General features: G+C 39.8%; 1 protein-coding gene across 2 annotated transcripts in view; it reads left to right on the forward strand.

Annotated features, from left to right (window-relative positions):
* The first annotated feature begins 205 nt into the window (after positions 1-205).
* The window catches only part of AIG1 (androgen induced 1), a 334,033-nt gene continuing 313,843 nt past the window's right edge, over positions 206-20,395 (forward strand). Inside the window, exons 1-2 of one of the 2 annotated variants that reach the window (XM_072643494.1) lie at positions 206-461; positions 1,103-1,222. In XM_072643494.1, coding sequence (XP_072499595.1) covers positions 414-461; positions 1,103-1,222 — 168 coding nt within the window. In that variant the 5' untranslated portion in view covers positions 206-413. Of the gene's footprint in view, positions 462-874; positions 1,223-20,395 lie in introns of those variants that run through there. The other variant, XM_072643495.1, reaches the window with a different exon arrangement.

The following is a 20,395-nucleotide window of genomic DNA, read 5'->3' on the forward strand; positions in this document are numbered from 1 at the left end:
GTCTAAAAGTGCCAAGGGGAGCCTTGCTCCATGGTTATGAACACAATCAGCACTTATCAGGCACCTGAATTTCGTCAGTTATCACAATCAGGGCCAAACCGGATCACGTGCCCACAACTGGTGTGGTTTCAGGGGGAGAGCAGTGTCCGGCCTCCCGCACGTGAGCACTCTTACCCACGGTCCTCGGGCCCCGCCTCCTCACGGGGCTAGGACGGTGCTCCGTAACCGCCCGGCTCTGCTCGTCGGGCGGTCTGGTGAAGCCCGGGGACCCCTTCTAAGAGAGACAGGCCAGGCACACAGCAGGGGGGATGGATGGATCCATAGCACTGACAGAGTGCAGACGACACGGACGGGTGATCGACAGCGTATACGGACAGAGAGACGGAACGTAACGGCTAGATACGACAGACGGGATGTGGAGGGCAGGCAGACAGATTATAGAGATGACAGACAGGACACAGGTAAAACAGACACCAGACAAGACAGAGCGCGTCGCCCATACATTTAAAAGAAGTTTAATCGTCTCCAGCAGCTCTATGGGACCGGGCCCCAAGCCTCCTCCCCTCCCACTTCCCCGGGTCCGGCGCCGGCCCACGCGCACCCGCGCTCGCGGGCGGGTTCCTTCCCACGCGGTGCGGCCCGGCGGACCAAAGACAACCAGGAGGCGTTTTCCCACGCTCTGCCCACGTGATCGCCACCCCCTTCCTCAGACGCCTCGGCTCCGGAGAGACCCGGAGACCGCGGAAAATGATAATGACGGCGATGACGAAGGAGATGACGCTGCCGCCTCCCGGGCTCGCTCAGGCCCCACGCGCGGCGCAGGAGATTCGCACACGCGCACAAATCCGTTTACATACACACGCACGCGCGACGCGGTCCCTCCCCGTGGGGCGAGCGGGACGCCCCCACCCCCCGGCCCCTGGCGCGCCCCCGCAGCGCCCCGGCCGCGCCGCAGCCGCCCCCTCCCCCTACCTGTGCCCCTCCCCCCCAGGCCACACACCTCCCGGCCCAGCCCAGCAACGCCCTCCGACCCTCTGCCCCTTCCTCCCCGCGCGGGCGGCGTGCGGAGCTCGCGGCGAACATGGCGCTCATCCCCTGCCAGGTGCTGAGAGTGGCCATCCTGCTGTCCTACTGCTCCATTCTGTGCAACTACAAGGCCATCGAGATGCCCGCGCACAAGACCTACGGGGGCAGCTGGAAATTCCTGACGTTCATAGACTTGGTAAGGCCGCCCGCCCCCGTGTGTGTGCGTGACACTGCGTGTGTAGGTGCGCGTGATCCCAGCCCGCACACCCCTCAGAGCCGCGCTTCCTCCGCCACCGTCGCGTCCTCCGGCCTCCCCTCTACCTGCGGGGAGAGTGAAGTGGGAGGGACCTTGGGAGGGGGAGCCGGGCTGTGGGCTCCGAGGAGGCGGGGCGGGAGGCCTCCCCTCCCCTTCCCCCTCCTCCCTCCTGCCCCTTCCCTTCCGACCTTGCCTGTGAAACGGGCTCCCTGCTGTGTGACCCCGCCGCCCCCGGCCCCGAGGGACCTCGGCCGCAGCCACCGGGCGCTAGCGTGGCTCGTCTTGTCTGCACCGGGAGCCGGAAGAGCTCCGAGAGACCCCTGTCCTAGAGGACCCCCCCAGCGCCCCATCCGCGTCCTGCGTGTTTGTAAACCCTGCAAGTGGTGGAGAGAAGCTGGTTGGACTTCACACCCTGCACTGTCGCCGTGCTTTAAAGTGGGCCAGATTACCTGTATGCAATGGTCTACGAAAAACTGGGTCCCCCCTTTTGTAGTGCCTCTTGCAATGTGGACACTATCACCATCCCCTACACTGGATCAGCTTATGATATAACTAGATAGAACATAAAGCTAGGTCTCATTTTTTTGTAGTACCTATTGCAGTCTGATCCATTCATTCAGAATTGATACATCTTAGGTGGCTGGGGCCCCAAGGAAACTGGGTGTACCCTTGTCGGAAAACTGTCTCACCCCTGAATGAAGAAACTTCTGGGTGAAAAGTGAAGTGTGTAAATTTGGTGAGAGTTAGGCAGTGTTCCTTCTCTGTATATGTTTTTTTCTCCTTCTAATCTGGGTGTGCGTGTATTTATAAAGTATGATCCAAAAAAGCTATCCCAAATCGTAATTTCTTCATGGAGCTCAAATGAGATACTACCCAGCTAGTGGAATGGAAAATTTGAAAAAGAAATGAAAATTTTCAAGGTCATGGAAAACATTGGCTATTGAGAGAAGGGTTTCCCTCTTTGCTGCCATGAGGACTTTGTACTCTTTTGGAAATGTAGATAATGTAATATGTAGTTACTATATGTAGTTACTAATAAAAGTAAACAAAAGTCTATCTCCAGTTCTTAAGTAGACTTGAGAATCCTTCTGGTCTTTAATAATGTTGCCTTAGTATTACACTTCCTGGAGGGTTTTATACTTTAAATGCTTTTAAAGTATATTATCTCCCACCCCTATAAGATCTCCAAACTTCCTGTGTGTTCTCCTGCATTGTGTCATTCTTGTTTGGGAAGCATACTGAGCTATAGCTACTAAAGAAAATTGGGAGAATCCATCCACACTATAAGAAGACATCCTTCTGGCCTACTGTCCAGACCCTGTTTTCTTAGGGGTCCAGATGTTAATGAAGTAATGTGGTTGAACATTTAAAGGCACAGATTATTGTGTGACAGAAGTCATTTAATCTTCTCCCATCTTTAGAGTGAGAGTGGTTGGATTGGGTGATCTCTGAGATCTCTTCCACCTCTAAGTCTCTGGCATGGATCTGGTAGTGGAGAATAGAGAAAAGAAAAGAATTAGAACAAAGACCCAGGACAGAGTTTGGAAGAGAATTCAACCCCAATTAGGAAAAATTCTTAGAACTCAAGAAAGAGCTTTGCATTTAGAATAAGATGACTTGAGTTCATATTCTCTTGACTTACTGCTTGGGCAAGTCAGCCTCTCCTGGCCTGGGTTTCCTTATTTGTAGAATGAGCTGGTTGAACTAGAGGACTCTGGAGGACCCTTCAGGCTCTGTCTGTAATTCTATAAGGTGGTGTAACTACTTTCTTTTAATAATATACCCATCCTCCATTATAATTTCCCTTCTCAACATATTGCTGGATGTTTCCTCAGAAAATTTTCTCTGCAGATGTAGGCACTATGTACTTGTCCAGTTGTTTTGAGAAAATTTAAAGAGTTTGGGCCATTATTCAAATATGGCAGTTTTTTGCTATATTAACACTCACAAAATGTAAAGAAATAAAATGGTGCAGCTGTGGTAGTCTTTGTGTGGCATGATACCCCCATGGTTCCATAAGGATGTTATATCGTAATAGACATTTTGTAGCATAGCATCGGATGCTTTGAACTGGATAGTTTTTGGTAACACTTTCTAGTTAACATGAAGATAATAACTATCACCAGTGCTTTGAGGTTTAGAAACATGCTTTTCAGTGCAGTTTGATTGCCATAGCTTTTGTACCCCTTGTACAGCTGGTAAAAGTGAGATTCAGAGAGGTTTAGTGGTTTGCCAATGATCACACTGCTAGTAAGTGGCATTCCAACCCAGAGCAGATGGAGTCTGATGTAGATTTGGAGTTTTAAAAAAAAAGACAACCACGCGCTTTTCTATAGTGGTTTAAGGTTGACTAACTCCTTTCCTTTGAGTCAGTGAGTATTATTACCCCTATTTTACAGGTGAGAAAACAGGCCATGGGAAGTAAGTGACTTGTCAAGGATTACACAGTGAGTAGCAGCAGAGGCTGGGTGTAGATCCAGGCCTTTTGGCTCCAGGGTCAGTGATCTTGCTATTATATATCACACTGCCTTTCATGAATGATATAGTTGTTGGTCAGTCATTTTCAGTACTGTCCAGCTCTTGGTGACTCCTGTTTGGGGTTTTCTTGGCAAAGATACTGGAGTGGATTGCCATTTCCTTATCTAGCTAATTTTACAGATGGGAAAACTGAAGCAAACAGGGTTAAGTGACTTTCCCAGGGTGAAACAACTAGCAAGTGTAAGAGGCCTGATTTGAACTCACAACGAGTCTTCCTTATTTCCTAAGTCCAGGCCCTGAATGATATATAATTATTATATATTCTGCAATATTGGCTCTATGGCATGATCACTTTATATCTATTTTAATGTAATATACTATTAATCCTTGAATTTGGTCAACTTGGTCATGTTGAAATGAAAGTGTTCACTTTTTTGGGGGGGGGTGTGTGGCCTTAAGAAAGTTATATAGTCTTCAGCTTCTGTAAACATATCTTTTTTTTAATTGTAGGGACAATTTTGAACTCCTAGAATTTCCTTGAGGAGGTTCCTCGGAGATTCCTTCAGAAGAAATACATATGCAAAGTTATTTTTTTTTAATTATTTGAGACTTTGATTAGATTCTTCATTTTCAAAAGAAGAATTAGATCATTTCAGCTATGAAATTGTTATTTAGTATGTCTTAGGAATTTTACAGATATAAACTTGGTTTTACTTGAAACAACAACAAAAACCTGGCTTGTTCCTTAGGATATTCAAATGCTTTGAATATGTTAAATTCCTGCCGCTTCATTCTTAGTGTGTGTGTGTGTGTGTGTGTGTGTGTGTGTGTGTCCTTGTGTGTTTTTAAGTTAACCTTTCCCCACTAGAGTTATACAGCATTATTCATCTTGACATCTCAGATCAGTTTTGCACTTGATTTTTGTTTCCCAAATTTTCAGTGGTAGGGTCATCTTGGGCCAATCCTGATTGAAGAGAACCATGAGCTTTATCCTGATTTCAATAATACATGGCATCAATTTGCGGCTAGGTGACACAGTGGATAGAGTCACATAGAGCCTGGAGTCAGGAATATTCATCTTCCTGAGTTCAAATCTGACCTGAGACATTTATTAGCTGTGTGACCTTGGGCAAGTCACTTAATCCTGTTTGCCTCAGCTACTTTTCATCTGTAAAATGAGCTGGAGAAGGCTACAACAAACCACTCCAGTATCTTTGCCAAGAAGACCCCAAATGGAATCACAAAACAACTGAACAACAACAAATCAATTTGCAGAAAATTGAATAAAGTGTTTGAAGCTACATGCATTCACTAGGTTGTATATTTAGATATTTTTACTGTGTTCAGATCTCCCGATGACTATCATCACTGTTAGAGTTAGAGCTGATAGTCAAAAACTGAAGTGAAGATTGTTGCTGGAGGTAATCTTACTCACTAATTACCCCAAGTTTTCTTTTTTCAGTAGTGAAATGCAATGAATAGCAGAATTGTGTAGGTGCCCCAGGCAAAAAGTGCTGTTCTTAACAATGGCAGAATAGTGGTGTACAGAAAGCTTTCACCTTGGAAGGTTGTATTTATAATCCTGTTTTACTTGAGTGAAATAAATTGAATGATTTCTGCCTGTCTGTTAGATTGAGTCCCGGGGTGACTTTTAGCTGTTACCACATCACAGGTAATTTTTTTACCCAGCTAATTCCAAAAAGTATCTCCTAAAAAAATGTTGAGAAATGTAACACTGGACATCTATCAGATGTGTAAGGATTGAAGTCCATTGGGAGACTGAGAAGGAGTGGTCAGACAGGTAGGAAGAACTGAGAGAGAGTGATCAGCAGCATTAAATGTAGCACATAGGTCAACAAGGACAAAGACTGAGGAAGGACCTTCAAATTTGGCAATGAAGAGATCATTTGTTACTGGAGAGAGTAGTTTCAGTCGAGTGATGAAGTTAGACAGCCAGCTTGCAAGGGACTGAGTAATGAATGAGAATGCAATGAAAGTGGATTCAGTGAATTGTAGATGGCTTTTTCTAGGTGTTTAGTTGTGAAAGGGAGATGAGCCAAAGGAAGAGTCTATTGAAGGTGATTTTTTAAAAAATTGTTTTGAAAAGAATGGGGCAGATTGGGCATATTTGAAGAAAGAAGGGAAGGACAGATAGATAGGGAAAGGTAGAGACAGAGAGGATTGAGGATGCTGAAGGGAGATGGGACAGGTTAGGATCAAAAGTGGATGTAGAGTCAAAAAATCCCCCAAAAACCTGTGATACTCTGTACATTTTAATAGAGTAAACTAAAACTAACAAATAGTTTTTGACTAAGTTTGCTTTGTGACCCTTTTCAAGCCTAAAGTTCAGTCACCTTTGGTCTTTTATTGGACTGGGAATACAGGTCAACATGTATGCTGTTTGCTGATTTGAGGTTGCATTACTCTGCACAAGTCTCCATATTTCTTTGTATTCTTATTGATTTTTTTCCAGTATGTTAATATTGCATTAAATTAACAACCATAATTAATTGAACCATTCTCCAATTGTTAGAAATATAAGTTGTTTACAGGTTTTTCTTATTACTTTGCTATTTTAAATAAATTCTGGGTTGGTTTTTTTTTTTTTTGCTTTTTTTAGATTCTGCTTTTTTGTTTTTCCTGTTATCTTTAGGATACAATCTAAGTAATGAGATTTGCTGTGTCAAAGGATAAAGTCAGTTCCTCAGCTTTTAAATAATCTTAAAGCTCACAAGAGCATAAAACGGAGAGAAGCATTATGGAATGATCAGGAATAAACTTGGCCCGAGAGTCAGGGAGGTGGGGTTTAGATATTTCCTGATACGTTGTGGTTTTTTGACACTGTCATACTTATACCTCTCCATATTTCTGATAATTCTCTAAGAGTCCAGGGTATAGAACATTTGTAGTCTGCACAGGCATCCAAACAAAAAAGCCGGCAGCATTGTTAGAAGGAAATCAGACAGAGACAACTGGATTTCCAAGTCTTTGCCACCCAGCTGCTTTGTAATAATGGTAATTAATAATAATAATAATGAAAATAATAAGATACATTATACCTGTCATTATTTTGTGAAAGCTGATTTTAGATTTTTTCTGACAGATACTTATGTCTCATCCATTGAGACATGTAACCTGTTCTTTGATTGCCTCTTTATTCATTCAGACAACTACCATTTGGGTATGGGCTTGCAGAATGCTGTAGAATGATATTTATAGCTGAGCACTGGGTTCAAATCCTAACTGCCTCTTGTTAAAGTTTTACCTTAGGTAAGTTACTTCAATTTTCTCTGGACCCCCAACTTCTTCAAGTATAAAATTAAAAGTTTACAGCTCCTGAAAAAGAGGTAATGGACTTTTGTTGTAGAAAGAGACATATCATTTTGGACAGACCAACATGGGAATCTGTTTAGCTTGATTGTGCATATTTGTTATAAGGGCTTTTCCTTCCTCCTTCCCTCCCCTATCCCCCTTCAGTGTAGGGTAGAGATGAGAGGCAGAGTGAGTCTAGGATAACTTTGAAAAAGAAAAAAGACCCATTGCCTAAGGATTAAAAACAAAAATCCACAGAATAGAATAAAACAGGAGCTAGACAGCTTTGAAAGTTACATATTACATTTATGATATGCTAAAATGAAACAGCAAGCTGTATTATGTAATAGAGATTTGCAATTTCACACACAGCCCTCATTTTCTGTTCTACTTTGTGTATGGAAATGCTCAAGTTATTTGGTGTTGAAGTTCAGAATGAAAAAAAATGAGTGAATTGGACTAACTGATCTTTAATATGTCTTTTTACTGTGGGGAATACTAAATACATTATTCTTAGACTAGGAGCAGCTGAGTAAAGTCGAATTTAGATTATTTTTGACTCTTTTTCAGTACTAAAAGGGTAATAAAACTATAACCGGACCATATGATGGTGTGGAAAAAGTGAAGTTACATTCAAATTATTTTATTTTAGGGACTTGAGAAATCAATCTTTAAAATGTTTCTTTGGCCTCTGAGACATCCCCAAGGTGCCATATTTTTCCATTTACAATGATTAATATTCCTAAGAAGTAGAATAAAATGCTAAATTTTACATTTGGTTTTTGTACTTACCATGTAGTAAAATATATCTTAGGTAAGAGTTTATGGCTTAATTTTTCATGGGTAATAAAACTTCCCAAGGTGAATTACTTTATTCTGCCATATAGCTGCACTCCTGTTTTACCTAACAAAACAGTAATGTAGTATGTAGAAGAGAAAGAGTTTGAGTAAAAAAACTCTCTGAATTAAATTTGGATAACTTTTGTAAGTGGAATACTCATAGAAACAGTGGAAGGCTGGTGCTAGATAAATGCATGTTAATTGGTTGGTAGGATCAAATTAATTAATTATTTTATTTTATTATTTTATTATTAATTATCTTCTTTGGGAGTACTACTTGTATATTTTCTATAAAACAGGTTTCTTGGTATGGAAGAGTTGAGAAAAGAGTTGCTGATTCTCTTCTCTCTGCAGATCTTGCTGGAATTACAGAGCATCCTCTGGGCATTGAGGTTTCTTTTTTTTATTTTCCCTTCATCATGTAGCGTTTAGGAAAATTTGTTAGTACATTGTAGTGTTTTCATTTGTTTTTCTATAGTCATCTGAAATGTCCTGTTACTCCTAGAAATGGGAACTGGGAAAGCCTGAACAATGGTATGATTTTCCATGTTGAATCAGATGTTCCTGTAACCAGGACTGACTTTGAAAAAGTCCTGCAGTCTGGTACTCTAGGACAGTGTGGAACTCTTGTGAAGCCTAAGGCTAAGTGGCTGTAGGGTCTTTCTGTTTCTTAGAGTAATATTCTCTTTATAATTAATAGGAGGTTTTGACTTAGGACTCATCTTGAATTGCATGAAACAGGATGAAGAGATGGGACCCTTGACCGACTTCCTGAATCACATCATAGATTCAACACAGAAGATATTTGAAATTTACTAGGTGCTCAGAAAGAGTGACTATTTTAAGTTTATTTTGGGCTGCTTTCATCGAAGTGGTTTGACTTGTATTTTAGTATTATCATGCTAGGGGAGTAATAACAATGGAAATTTAAGAACTCTGGAAGTAACTTCTGCTTTGAAACTGACTGTAACTGACGCTTATCTATAAACTGCATTCATTTCAAATTTAAAGAACCTCCTCTCTGTGGAATTCTACTTTATAAAATCCAGTGGGGATTATTATTCTACTGTTCACATTTGCTTATGAGAAACTACTTTTTCTTATGGTAGTTAAATGACCATTTCCACTTGCCCAGTTTCTTATTTTAGAGTAGAATAGCTCTATATATTCAGGGCTTTCTTTGTAATGGTCTTCTTTTTCCATAAGAAAATGTGTCTGTTTTGATGATATTCTGGTCTTGCAGATAGGTAATGTCAATTACTTCTATTTAAATGTAGATGAATCATTTGAATGTATTGAAGGTTTGAAAATTTATTTCATCCATATAAATCCATGGTAGTAATTTTATACTACAGATATGCCCCCTTATAAAATGCAAGTAGAATCACATTTTAATGAATACTATTGTAATGTCTAGATTTATAAAATAGTGCTCTTCCCATGGCCTAATAAACTGTCTGTGCTAACAGTAGTCAGCTGATATGGATTCAGTGAATTCTGTTGAATGAAACAAATACTAAATTTTTAGAAATTTTTTCTTGTTATCAGTCTATTTGATGAAGCTCTTCTTTTGGTAATGCATACACTCCCTGTATTGGAGAACCTATATTAAATATTCTTAATAAAATTGATCACATTTTTCAAAATAATATATTGTGACTTTTTTAGAGTTTATACATAGTGTATATGGTGATCTATTTGGGGGCCAATGGGAAATGTAATAGGATTGTGGTTGGCTTTGTGTGGAGACTAAATTTGAGGTAATGTTGATTGAAGATAAAACTATTTTTATTCATATCACATAGCAATATGAAGTATTTTGCAGGTGTTTTAGAGAGTTGAACTGTTGTGTTGAAAATAAATTAAAAAGCAGGTATTCATCAGTGTGGAGGTACATTGCGTTCTATAGATTGTAGTTAAAGGTGAGCCCTAGAACTTGTTTTTTTTTTTAAACCAGTGCTGTGGTCTCATTGGTATATGGAACCCTGGGTAAGGAAACTCTCTACTAATTTGAATGGGCAAACTGCTGGACTGAGACTTGCTGTGAAGTCAGTAAACATTTATTAAGCACTCACTGTGTGCCAGACTTTATGTTGGGGGAAAAAGAAGAAAAGGCAAAAGCAGTCTTTACCCTCAAGGAAACCTACATTGTAATGGCCAACAGATGTATATAACTATGAGCTTACAAGTTGCATAGGGGGTAGATAGAAGGTAATTTCAAAGGGTCAGGTTTTAGCAGTTTGTGATGTGTCTAAGGTCATACAACTAGTCAGAAATAAGACTTGAACCATAGTCTTATTATTTTGAGACCAGCATTCAAATCACTGCACCACACAACCTCTCCTGTATGTGATATTTCCCAAAGTATTCTTAATATGAAGTGCTATTGTACCCCTTTCCTTTCTTATACATCCTTTTCCTCCCTAGGGAGGGAGAGAGATATGTTCCAGAGAGATAATCATGAATTTCATACCACCAAGTCTGTGAGAAAAAGTAATTGTAACTAGTTCACTGTTAACGTGGTCTGAGGTCTCTAATGGATTACCTCGGGAGTGTGTACTTGGCCCTGTGCTGTTTAACCATTTTCTCAGTGACTTGAACAAAGGCAAGATGGCATTTTTGTCTAATTTGTAGATAATAGAAATCTGGGAGGGGTCAGCTAATGCAGTGGATGATAATAGAATCAGGATCCAAAAATGATCTTATGGGCAGACTGTCTGAAAGTGGGAGTGGTTGCCTTAGAAAGTGGTAGGTTCCTTAGAAATACTGAAAACCAAAGGAGAGATTAATAAAATTGAAATTAAGAAAACTATTGAACTAATAAATAAAACTAAGAGTTGGTTTTATGATAAAACCAATAAAATTGATAAACCTTTGGTCAATGTGATTTAAAAAAAGAAAACCAAATTTCCAGTATCAAAAATGAAAAGGGTAAATTAACTTCCAATGAGGAAGAAATTAAAACAATAATTAGAAATTACTTTGCCCAACTCTACGTCCATAAATTTGACAATCTGAATGAGATGGATGATTATTTTAAAAAAATATACATTGCCCAGATTAACAGAACAGGAAGTTGAATGCTTAAATAACCCCATCTCAGAAAAAGAAATTGAACAAACCATCAATGAACTCCCTAGGAAAAAATCTCCATGGCCAGATGGATTTACAAGTGAATTCTATCAAATATTTAAAGAACAGTTATTTCTAATACTATATAGACTATTTGGGAAAATTGCCGAAGAGAGGAGTCCTACCAAATTCTTTTTATGATACAAATATGATTCTGATCCCTAAACCGGGAAGAGTCAAAACAGAGAGAAAATTATTGATCAATTTCTCTAATTAATATGGATGCAAAAATTTTAAATAAGATATTAGCAAAAAAGAATACAGCAGCTTATCATGAGAATAATACATTATGATCAGGTAGAATTTATACCAGGAATGCAGAGTTGGTTTGATATTAGCAAAACTATCAGCATTATTGATCATATCAACAACAAGACTAACAGAAACCACATGATTATTTCAATAGATGCAGGAAAAACTTTTGACAAAATGTAACACCCATTCCTATTGAAAATACTAGAAAGCATAGGAATAAATGGAACTTTCCATAAAACAATAAGCAGTATCTACCTAAAACCATCTGCAAGCTTTATATGCAATGGAGACAAGCTAGATGCATTTCCAGTAAGATCAGGGGTGAAACAAGGATGTCCATTATCTCCACTGTTATTCAGTATGGTATTAGAAATGCTAGCTTTAGCAATAAGAGAAAAGAAATTGAAGGAATTAGAATAGAGAAGAAACTAAGTTGTCACTCTTTGCAAGTGATATGATGATACTCTTAGAGAATCTCAGAGAATCAAGTAAAAACCCACTTGAAATAATAAACAACTTTGGCAAATTTGCAGGTTACAAAAGAAACCCAGATAAATCATGTGCATTTCTATATGTTACTAACAAAGCCCAACAGCAAGAGATAGAGAAATCCCATTTAAAACTACAGTAGACAATATAAACTATCTGAGAGTCTCCCTGCCAAAACAAACCCAGGGACTATATGAACACGATTACAAACCACTTTTTGTACAAATAAAGTCAGTTCTAAGTAAGTGGAAAAAACATCAGTTGCTCATGGTTAGGCTGAGCTAATATTATAAAAATGACAATTCTCCCTAAATTAATTTACTTATTCAGTGCCATACCAGTCAAACTACCAGATAATTATTTTCTAGAGCTAGAAAAAATAATATTAAAATTCATCTGGAAGAACAAAAGGTCCAGAATATCAAGGGAACTAATGAAAGGAAATGCTAGGGAAGGTGGCCTGGCCCTACCAGATCTCAAATTGTATTATAAAGCTGCAATTATCAAAACCGCTGGGTACTGGCTAAGAAACAGAGGGGTAGACCAGTGGAATGTGGTAGGTACTCATGACACAGTAGTCAATGAATGTAGGAATCTACTGTTTGATAAATCCAAGGACCCCAGCTTCTGGGATAAGAACTCACTCAAGGAGGGGAAAAAAATTTAAGATATATGAAAGTGGTCGTTGAATACTGAAAACAAATAAAATAATCCAAAAAAAAAATGAAAGTGGTGGACTCCTCTTCCTTGGAGATCTTTTGCTGTTGTTCTTTGTTCCCAAAGAAGACCATAACATCAGGAAGGTGATGCTGTACTTGAAGTGAATTGGATTTAAGTGAGGGAGAGCTATACAGAATCACCAGTCTCACTTTCTCTTCTGGAGCCACCTGGGCCCAGTTGCAAGATACAGATCAGAACAACTGGAGATGGCCCTGGATGTGGGATCATTTTGAGCCAAGGTCTTTTCCAGATTTTAATTTGACTGCTTGCTGCTTCTGGGACTATTTCATCTATAAAATGAAGAGATTGAACCTTCCAGCTCTAGATCTGTGAGCCTATCAACTTTTCTTTCACGTAAATAAATGTAATCATGATATCAATTATAATATAAAATAATGTAACAATACCAATGCCCTTTCTGTAAATTGTAGCGATAAGAATTTTGACACAGTTTTCTTGTCCCTTTAAGTGAATTAAAACAGAATCCTACCAGTATCTGAAAAAAGGACACTAGGCATCATCTGAATATTTCCCCATGTACATTTTTAATTTTTTACAAAAATTCAAGATATATCTAGTGCTTCATAAAGAAGCTAAGAAGTAGAATTATAGAATTTCAGAGTGATAGGGACATCGTTTACACAATAACGGATTTTAAGCTGCGAGGGACAATAGGGGCTATCTCTTCCAATCCAATTTTTAGAGAAAGTTAACTAGGATGGAGAAAGAAGCTAACTAGAAGGATTAAGTGACTTGCCCAAGGTCATATAGGTGGTAAGCAGTCTAAAACCCTGGTTTTTAGGGCTGAGGAAATAGTTTCACATCTCTTAAAGTAAACAGAATGACACCTCTCTTGAAAATATTTTGCAGAAGCATGTTTTCTCACAGCAATCCTGTGAGTTAAAGATTATCCTTCTTTTACAATCAGAAAACAGACATATCTGGTAGAAAGGTTAAGTGATTTGCTGAAGGTCATGCAACAAAAGAGCTGAACTTGAGTAAGCAAAACTTCACTATTTGGTGGGAATGTCTATCTGAATTAGTGATTCTAATTTGAAGTATAGATTTTTTTTCAAACTTTCTTAGAATCAGTGTTCCCAACAGATGTTGCGTAATAGAGACCCTCATTTAATTATTGAATAATTATTTTCAATTAACTTATCAAAATATCAGTTTTATGGAAGATTGACTTTTGCTTACATTGCATTTTTATCAGATATAAATGTTTGGCTACTTAGAAAATGTTCAGATTTGTGACTTGTTTACGCTATTTACTTGCTTATTAAGTAAATGTTGTAAGCATTTCATCATAAATATTGCAAAAGTAAATTCCAAATTAAGAAAATATTTATTAATGATGTGTTACAGTCAGGCAATCTGTTTAGGATCAGAACTAGCTTGTTTTTATTATTTTTCACATTAACCCTCCTTATACCTGCCTGTCTGTCTTGCTCCTTAGTTTTTATTATGAGTCAAAGCAATGAAATAAATTCCTGGCAATTACTGATTACAATATAAACTTTAATTGCCATACATTATACCTGAAATTCCCTCTGGCAGAGATTTTGCCTCTTCCATTCCTACTGTGTCACTCCCTTACTCAGTAAACTCCAGGATGTCTGGAGGATTGTATATATGCAATTTTATCTTTACCTGATTTTGTTATCTTTCCAGCTTCATTGTATGTTCCCTGTCACACAAGGCCTTCCATGTCCAATCTCCATTCCTTTGCAGTAGCTAGCTCCTGAATGTACTCGCTTCTTAACTCTTTCTCATGAAATCCTTCTCTTCCTTCAAGCTGTAGCTCAAGCAGCATCTTCTACGTGAAACCTTAACTCTGAATTCCTTCTCAAACTACCTTGTATTTCTTTATTTTATTTTTTATTTATTCTCTTTACACTTATTCCATAAATACTTATATCTGTGTTTCTTCTCTGCAGTGTCAGAATGTATCTTTCTTGAGAGTAAGGACTGTTTAATTCTTTGTTTTTTATTCACCAGTGCCTTACATAGTGCCTGCCACATAGAAGGTGCTTAATGTTGATTGATTTATTCTTTTTTTTCTAATTTATTTATTTGCTCTTGGTTTTCAACATTCATTTCCACAAGATTTTGAGTTCCAAATTTTCTCCCCATCCCTTTCCTCTGCCCACCCCAAGACAGTGTGCATTCTTATTACCCTTCTCCCCCAATCTGCCCTCCCTTGTGTCACACCCCTAGGTTCTCTTATCCTCGCCCCTCTATTTTCTTAGAGGGCAAGATAGATTTCAATGTCCCTTTGCCTGTATATCTTATTTCCAAGTTGCATGTGAAAACAATTCTTAGCATTCATTTTTAAAACTTTGAGTTCCATCTTCTCTCCCTTCCTCCCTCCCCACCCATCCCCATTAAGAAGGCAAGCAATTCGATATATGTTATACATGTGTAGTTATGCAAAAGACTTCCATAAAAGTCATGTTTCATTCTGTCCTGCCCCCCCCATATATTCTATTCTCTCTTTTGACCCTATCCCTCCTCAAAAGTATTTACTTCTAATTACACCCTCCTTCCATTTACCCTCCCTTTTATCATCCCCCCCCACTTATCCCCTTTACCCCTACTTTCCTGTCACATAAGTTAGATTTTCGTAGCAAATGGAGTATGCATGTTATTCCCTCCTTTTTTTTTGAGTTTCAAATTTCTTTTTTTCACTTATTTATTTTTAGTTTTCAACATATATTTTCACAAGATTTTGAGTTGCAAATTTTCTCCCCATCTCTCCCCTCCCTCCACCTCCAGACACTGTGCATTCTGAATACCCTTTCCTCAAATCTGTCCTCCCTTCTATCACACCCTCCCTTCTCTTATCCCCATCCCCTCTATTTTTTTGAAGGGCAAGATAGATTTCTCTACCCCATTGCCTGTATTTCTTATTTCCCAGTTGCATCCAAAAACCATTCTCAACATTCGTTCCTAAAACTTTAAGTTCCAACTTCTCTCCCTTCTTCCCTCCCCACCTATCCCCACTGAGAAGGTAAGCCATTCAATATAGGCTATATATGTGTAGTTATGCTAAAGACTTCCATAATAGTCATGTTGTGGTAGACTAACTATATTTACCTCCATCCTATCCTGCCCCCCTTTTGTTCTATTCTCTCTTTTGTCATTGCCCCTCTCTAAAAGTGTTTTGATTACTCCCTCCTCCCATTTGGCATCCTTTCTATCATCCCCTGTCACCCCATTGATCCCCTTCTCCCCTACTTTCCTGTAGTGTAAGATAGATTTTCATACCAAATTGAGTGTGCATGTTATTCCCTCCTTGAGCCAAATGTGATGAGAGTAAGTTTCACTTTTTCCCTCTCACCTCCCCTTTTCCCCCTCTATTGAAAAAGCTTTTTCTTGCCTCTTTTATGAGAGATAATTTGCCCCATTCCATTTCTCCCTTTCTCCTCCCAATATATTCTTCTCTCACCCCTTAATTTTATTTTTTAGATATCTCTTCCTATTCCACTCACCCTTTGTCTTCAGTCTATATGTATATAATCCCTCCAACTCCCCAAATACTGAGAAAAGTCTCAAGAGTTACAAATGTTATCTTTCCATGTAGGAATATAAACAGTTCAACTTTAGTAAGTCCCTTATGATTTCTCTTTCCTGTTTACCTTTTGACACTTCTCTTGATTCTTGTGTTTGAAAGTCAGAATTTCTATTCAGCTCTGGTCTTTTTCATCAGGAATACTTGAAAGCCCTCTATTTCATTGAATGACCATTTTCCCCCTGAAGTATTATACTCAGTTTTGCTAGGTAGGTGATTCTTGGTTTTAATCCTAGTTCCTTTGACTTCTGGAATATCATATTCTCAGCCCTTTGATCCCTGAATGTAGAAACTGCTAGATGTTGTGTTATCTTGATTGTATTTCCACCATACTCAAATTGCTTCTTTCTGGCTGCTTGCAATATTTTCTCCTTAACCTGGGAACTCTGAAATTTGGCTACAATATTCCCAAGAGTTTTTCTTTTGGGATCTCTTTCAGGAGGTGATCAGTGGATTCTTTCAATATATATTTTACCCTTTGGTTCTAGAATATCAGTGCAGTTTTCCTTGATAATTTCATGAAAGATGATGTCTAGGCTCTTTTTCTGATCATGGCTTTTAGGTAGCCCCATAATTTTTAAACTGTCTCTCTTGGGTCGATTTTCTAGGTCAATTGTTTTTCCAATGAGATATTTCACATTGTCTTCTATTTTTTCATTCTTTTGGTTTTGTTTTGTAATTTCTTGGTTTCTCATAAAGTCATTAGCTTCCATTTGCTCCATTCTAAGTTTTAAAGAACTATTTTCTTTAGTGAGCTTTTGAACCTCCTTTTTCATTTGGCTAATTCTGCTTTTTAAAGCATTCTTCTCTTCATTGACTTTTTAGACCTCTTTTTCCATTTGAGTTAGTCTGTTTTTATTTTTTTTATTTTATTTTTTAATTAATTAATTTATTTGACATTCATTTTAACAAAATTTTGGGTTACAAATTTTCTCCCCTTTTGTCCCCTCTCTCCCCCAAACACCAAGCATTCTAATTGCCCCTATGACCAATCTGCTCTCTCTTCTATCATCCCTCTCTGCCCTTGTCTCCATCTTCTCTTTTGTCCTGTAGGACCAGATACCTTTCTATACCCCTTTACCTGTATTTCTTATTTCCTAGTGGCAAGAACATTACTCGACAGTTGATCCTAACACTTTGAGTTCCAACTTCTTTACTTCCCTCCCTCCCCACCCCTTCCCTTTGGAAGGCAAGCAATTCAATATAGGCCAAATCTGTGTAGTTTTGCAAATGACTTCCATAATAGTTGTGTTGTATAAGACTAACTATATTTCCCTCCATCCTATCCTGTCCCCCATTACTTCTATTCTCTTTTGATCCTGTCCCTCCCCATGAGTGTCGACCTCAAATTGCTCCCTCCTCCCCATGCCCTCCCTTCCATCACCCCCCCCACCCTGCTTATCCCCTTATCCCCCAGTTTCCTGTATTGTAAGATAGGTTTTCATACCAAAATGAGTGTGCATTTTATTCTTTCCTTTAGTGGAATGTGATGAGAGTAAACTTCATGTTTTTCTCTCACCTCCCCTCTTTATCCCTCCACTATTAAGTCTTTTGCTTGCCTCTTTTATGAGAGATAATTTGCCCCATTCCATTTCTCCCTTTCTCCTCCCAATATATTTCTCTCTCACTGCTTGATTTCATTTTTTTAAGATATGATCCCATCCTCTTCAATTCACTCTGCACTCTGTCTCTATGTGTGTGTGTGTGTGTGTGTGTGTGTGTGTGTGTGTGTGCATGTGTGTGTGTGTAATCCCACCCAGTACCCAGATACTGAAAAGTTTCAAGAGTTACAAATATTGTCTTTCCATGTAGGAATGTAAACAGTTCAACTTTAGTAAGTCCCTTATGACTTCTCTTTGCTGTTCACCTTTTCATGCTTCTCTTCATTCTTGTGTTTGAAAGTGAAATTTTCTTTTCAGCTCTGGTCTTTTCATCAAGAATGCTTGAAAGTCCTCTATTTCATTGAAAGACCATTTTTTCCCCTGAAGTACTATACTCAGTTTTGCTGGGTAGGTGATTCTTGGTTTTAGTCCTAGTTGCTTTGACTTCTGGAATAGCATATTCCATGCCCTTCGATCCCTTAATGTAGAAGCTGCTAGATCTTGTGTTATCCTGATTGTATTTCCACAATACTTGAATTGTTTCTTTCTAGCTGCTTGCAATATTTTCTCCTTGACCTGGGAACTCTGGAATTTGGCCACAATGTTCCTAGGAGTTTCTCTTTTTGGATCTCTTTCAGGCAGTGTTCTGTGGATTCCTTGAATATTTATTTTGCCCTCTGGTTCTAGAATCTCAGGGCAGTTTTCCTTGATAATTTCATGAAATATGATGTCTAGGCTCTTTTTTTGATCATGGCTTTCAGGTAGGCCCATAATTTTTAAATTGTCTCTCCTGGATCTATTTTCCAGGTCAGTTGTTTTTCCAGTGAGATATTTCACATTATCTTCCATTTTTTCATTCTTTTGGCTTTGTTTTGTGATTTCTTGGTTTCTCATAAAGTCATTAGCCTCCATCTGTTCCATTCTAATTTTGAAAGAACTATTTTCTTCATTGAGCTTTTGAATCTCCTTTTCCATTTGGCTAATTCTGCTTTTGAAAGCATTCTTCTCCTCATTGGCTTTTTGACCCTCTTTTGCCAATTGAGTTAGCCTATTTTTCAAGGTGTTATTTTCTTCAGCATTTTTTTGGGTCTCCTTTAGCAGGGTGCTGACCTACCTCCTGTTCATGCTTTGACTTCATGTCTCTCATTTCTCTTCCCAGCTTTTCCTCCGCCTCTCTAACTTGATTTTCAAAATTCTTTTTGAGCTCTTCCATGGCCTAAGCCCATTGGGTGGGCTGGGATACAGAAGCCTTGACTTCTGTGTCTTTCCCTGATGGTAAGCATTGTTCTTCCTCATCAGAAAGGAAGGGAGGAAATGCCTGTTCACCAAGAAAGTAACCTTCTGTAGTCTTGTTTCTTTTCCCTTTCCTGGGCATTTTCCCAGCCAGTGACTTGACCTCTGAATATTCTCCTCAGAGCCACCTCACCTCCTGATCCTCCCAGCCAGAGCTTGGGGTCTGAGATTCAAATGCTGCTCCCCAGCCTCTGGGCTTCGGCAGGGGCAGGGCTGCTATTCAGTGTGAGATTAAATTTAGGTGCTCAGGTCGGGGCAGGGCCACCTCTCAGGCTCAGTTCCCTCAGGGAGTTTATGCACAGACCTTCAACAATGGATCCAGGCTCCTGCCTGCTTGGGGAGCCCTGGTCTGCCGCTGTGTCAGCTTCTGCCTCCCGAGGGGTCCTGAGTCATGGGGGCACCCCTCTCCCCTCTCGACCCGCCAAAGAGACCCTCTCACCGACCCCCGTCACCTGTGGGTGGAGGGACCTGCGCGGCCGCTGGAGATCCCGTCCCTGAAGCCTGCTCGGATCTGTTTCTCTCGGTGCCGCGGCTGCGGCAGTGCTGGGCTGGGCTCCGCGGCAGTGCTGGGCTGGGCTCCGCGTCTGCAGCGTGACGGACCTTTTGCGAGAGGTTTGCAGGTCCCTCTGGAACAGAAATCCCCTTCACTCCATTGTTCTGTGGCCTCTACTGCTCCAGAATTCGCCGTGAGTTACTTTATGCAGATATTCTATGGGTTGTGGGTTCGGAGCTATGTGTATGTGCGTCTTTCTACTCCTCCATCTGGGCTCCGCCCCAAAGTTAGTCTATTTTTAAAGGTGTTATTTTCTTCAGCATTTTTTAGGTCTCCTTTAGCAAACAGTTTACTTGTTTTTCATAATTTTCTTGCATCACTCTCATTTTTCTTCCTAATTTTTCCTCCACCTCTCTTACTTGATTTTCAAAATCCTTTTTGAGCTCTTCCATGGCCTGAGACCAATTCATATTTTTCTTGGAGGCTTTGGGTAGAGGAACTTTGACTTTCTTGTCTTCTCTGTGTATGTTTTGGTCTTCCTTGTCACCAAAGTAAGATTTTGTAGTCTGATTCTTTTTTCAGTGTTTGCTTATTTCCCCAGCCATTTACTTGACTTTTGAGCTCTTTGTCATGGTAGTTCACAGCTTCCAGTGGGGGTTGGTGGGTCTACTGTCTGCTGCTCGATTCTCCCACCATCTGTCAGCCTAGAATTCCAGAAATAGTAGCTGCAGCAGCCCCTGCTGCTGTGGCTGCTGTGGGTTTCTCCACCCCCTCTGCCCTCTGCAGCCCTGGCCTGGACCACTCCACTCTCCCACACTGGTCCCACAGGCTTTTTCCACTGACCTTCCAGTTTGTCCTTGGTGTTTTGGGGTCCTCAAGTTTAGAAACTGCCACAGATATGAGAGATTCAGTCTCCCTAAGGCCTG

This window comes from Notamacropus eugenii, chromosome 2 (genome assembly GCF_028372415.1).
Source record: "Notamacropus eugenii isolate mMacEug1 chromosome 2, mMacEug1.pri_v2, whole genome shotgun sequence".
In the NCBI taxonomy this organism is placed as follows: Eukaryota; Metazoa; Chordata; class Mammalia; order Diprotodontia; family Macropodidae; genus Notamacropus; species Notamacropus eugenii.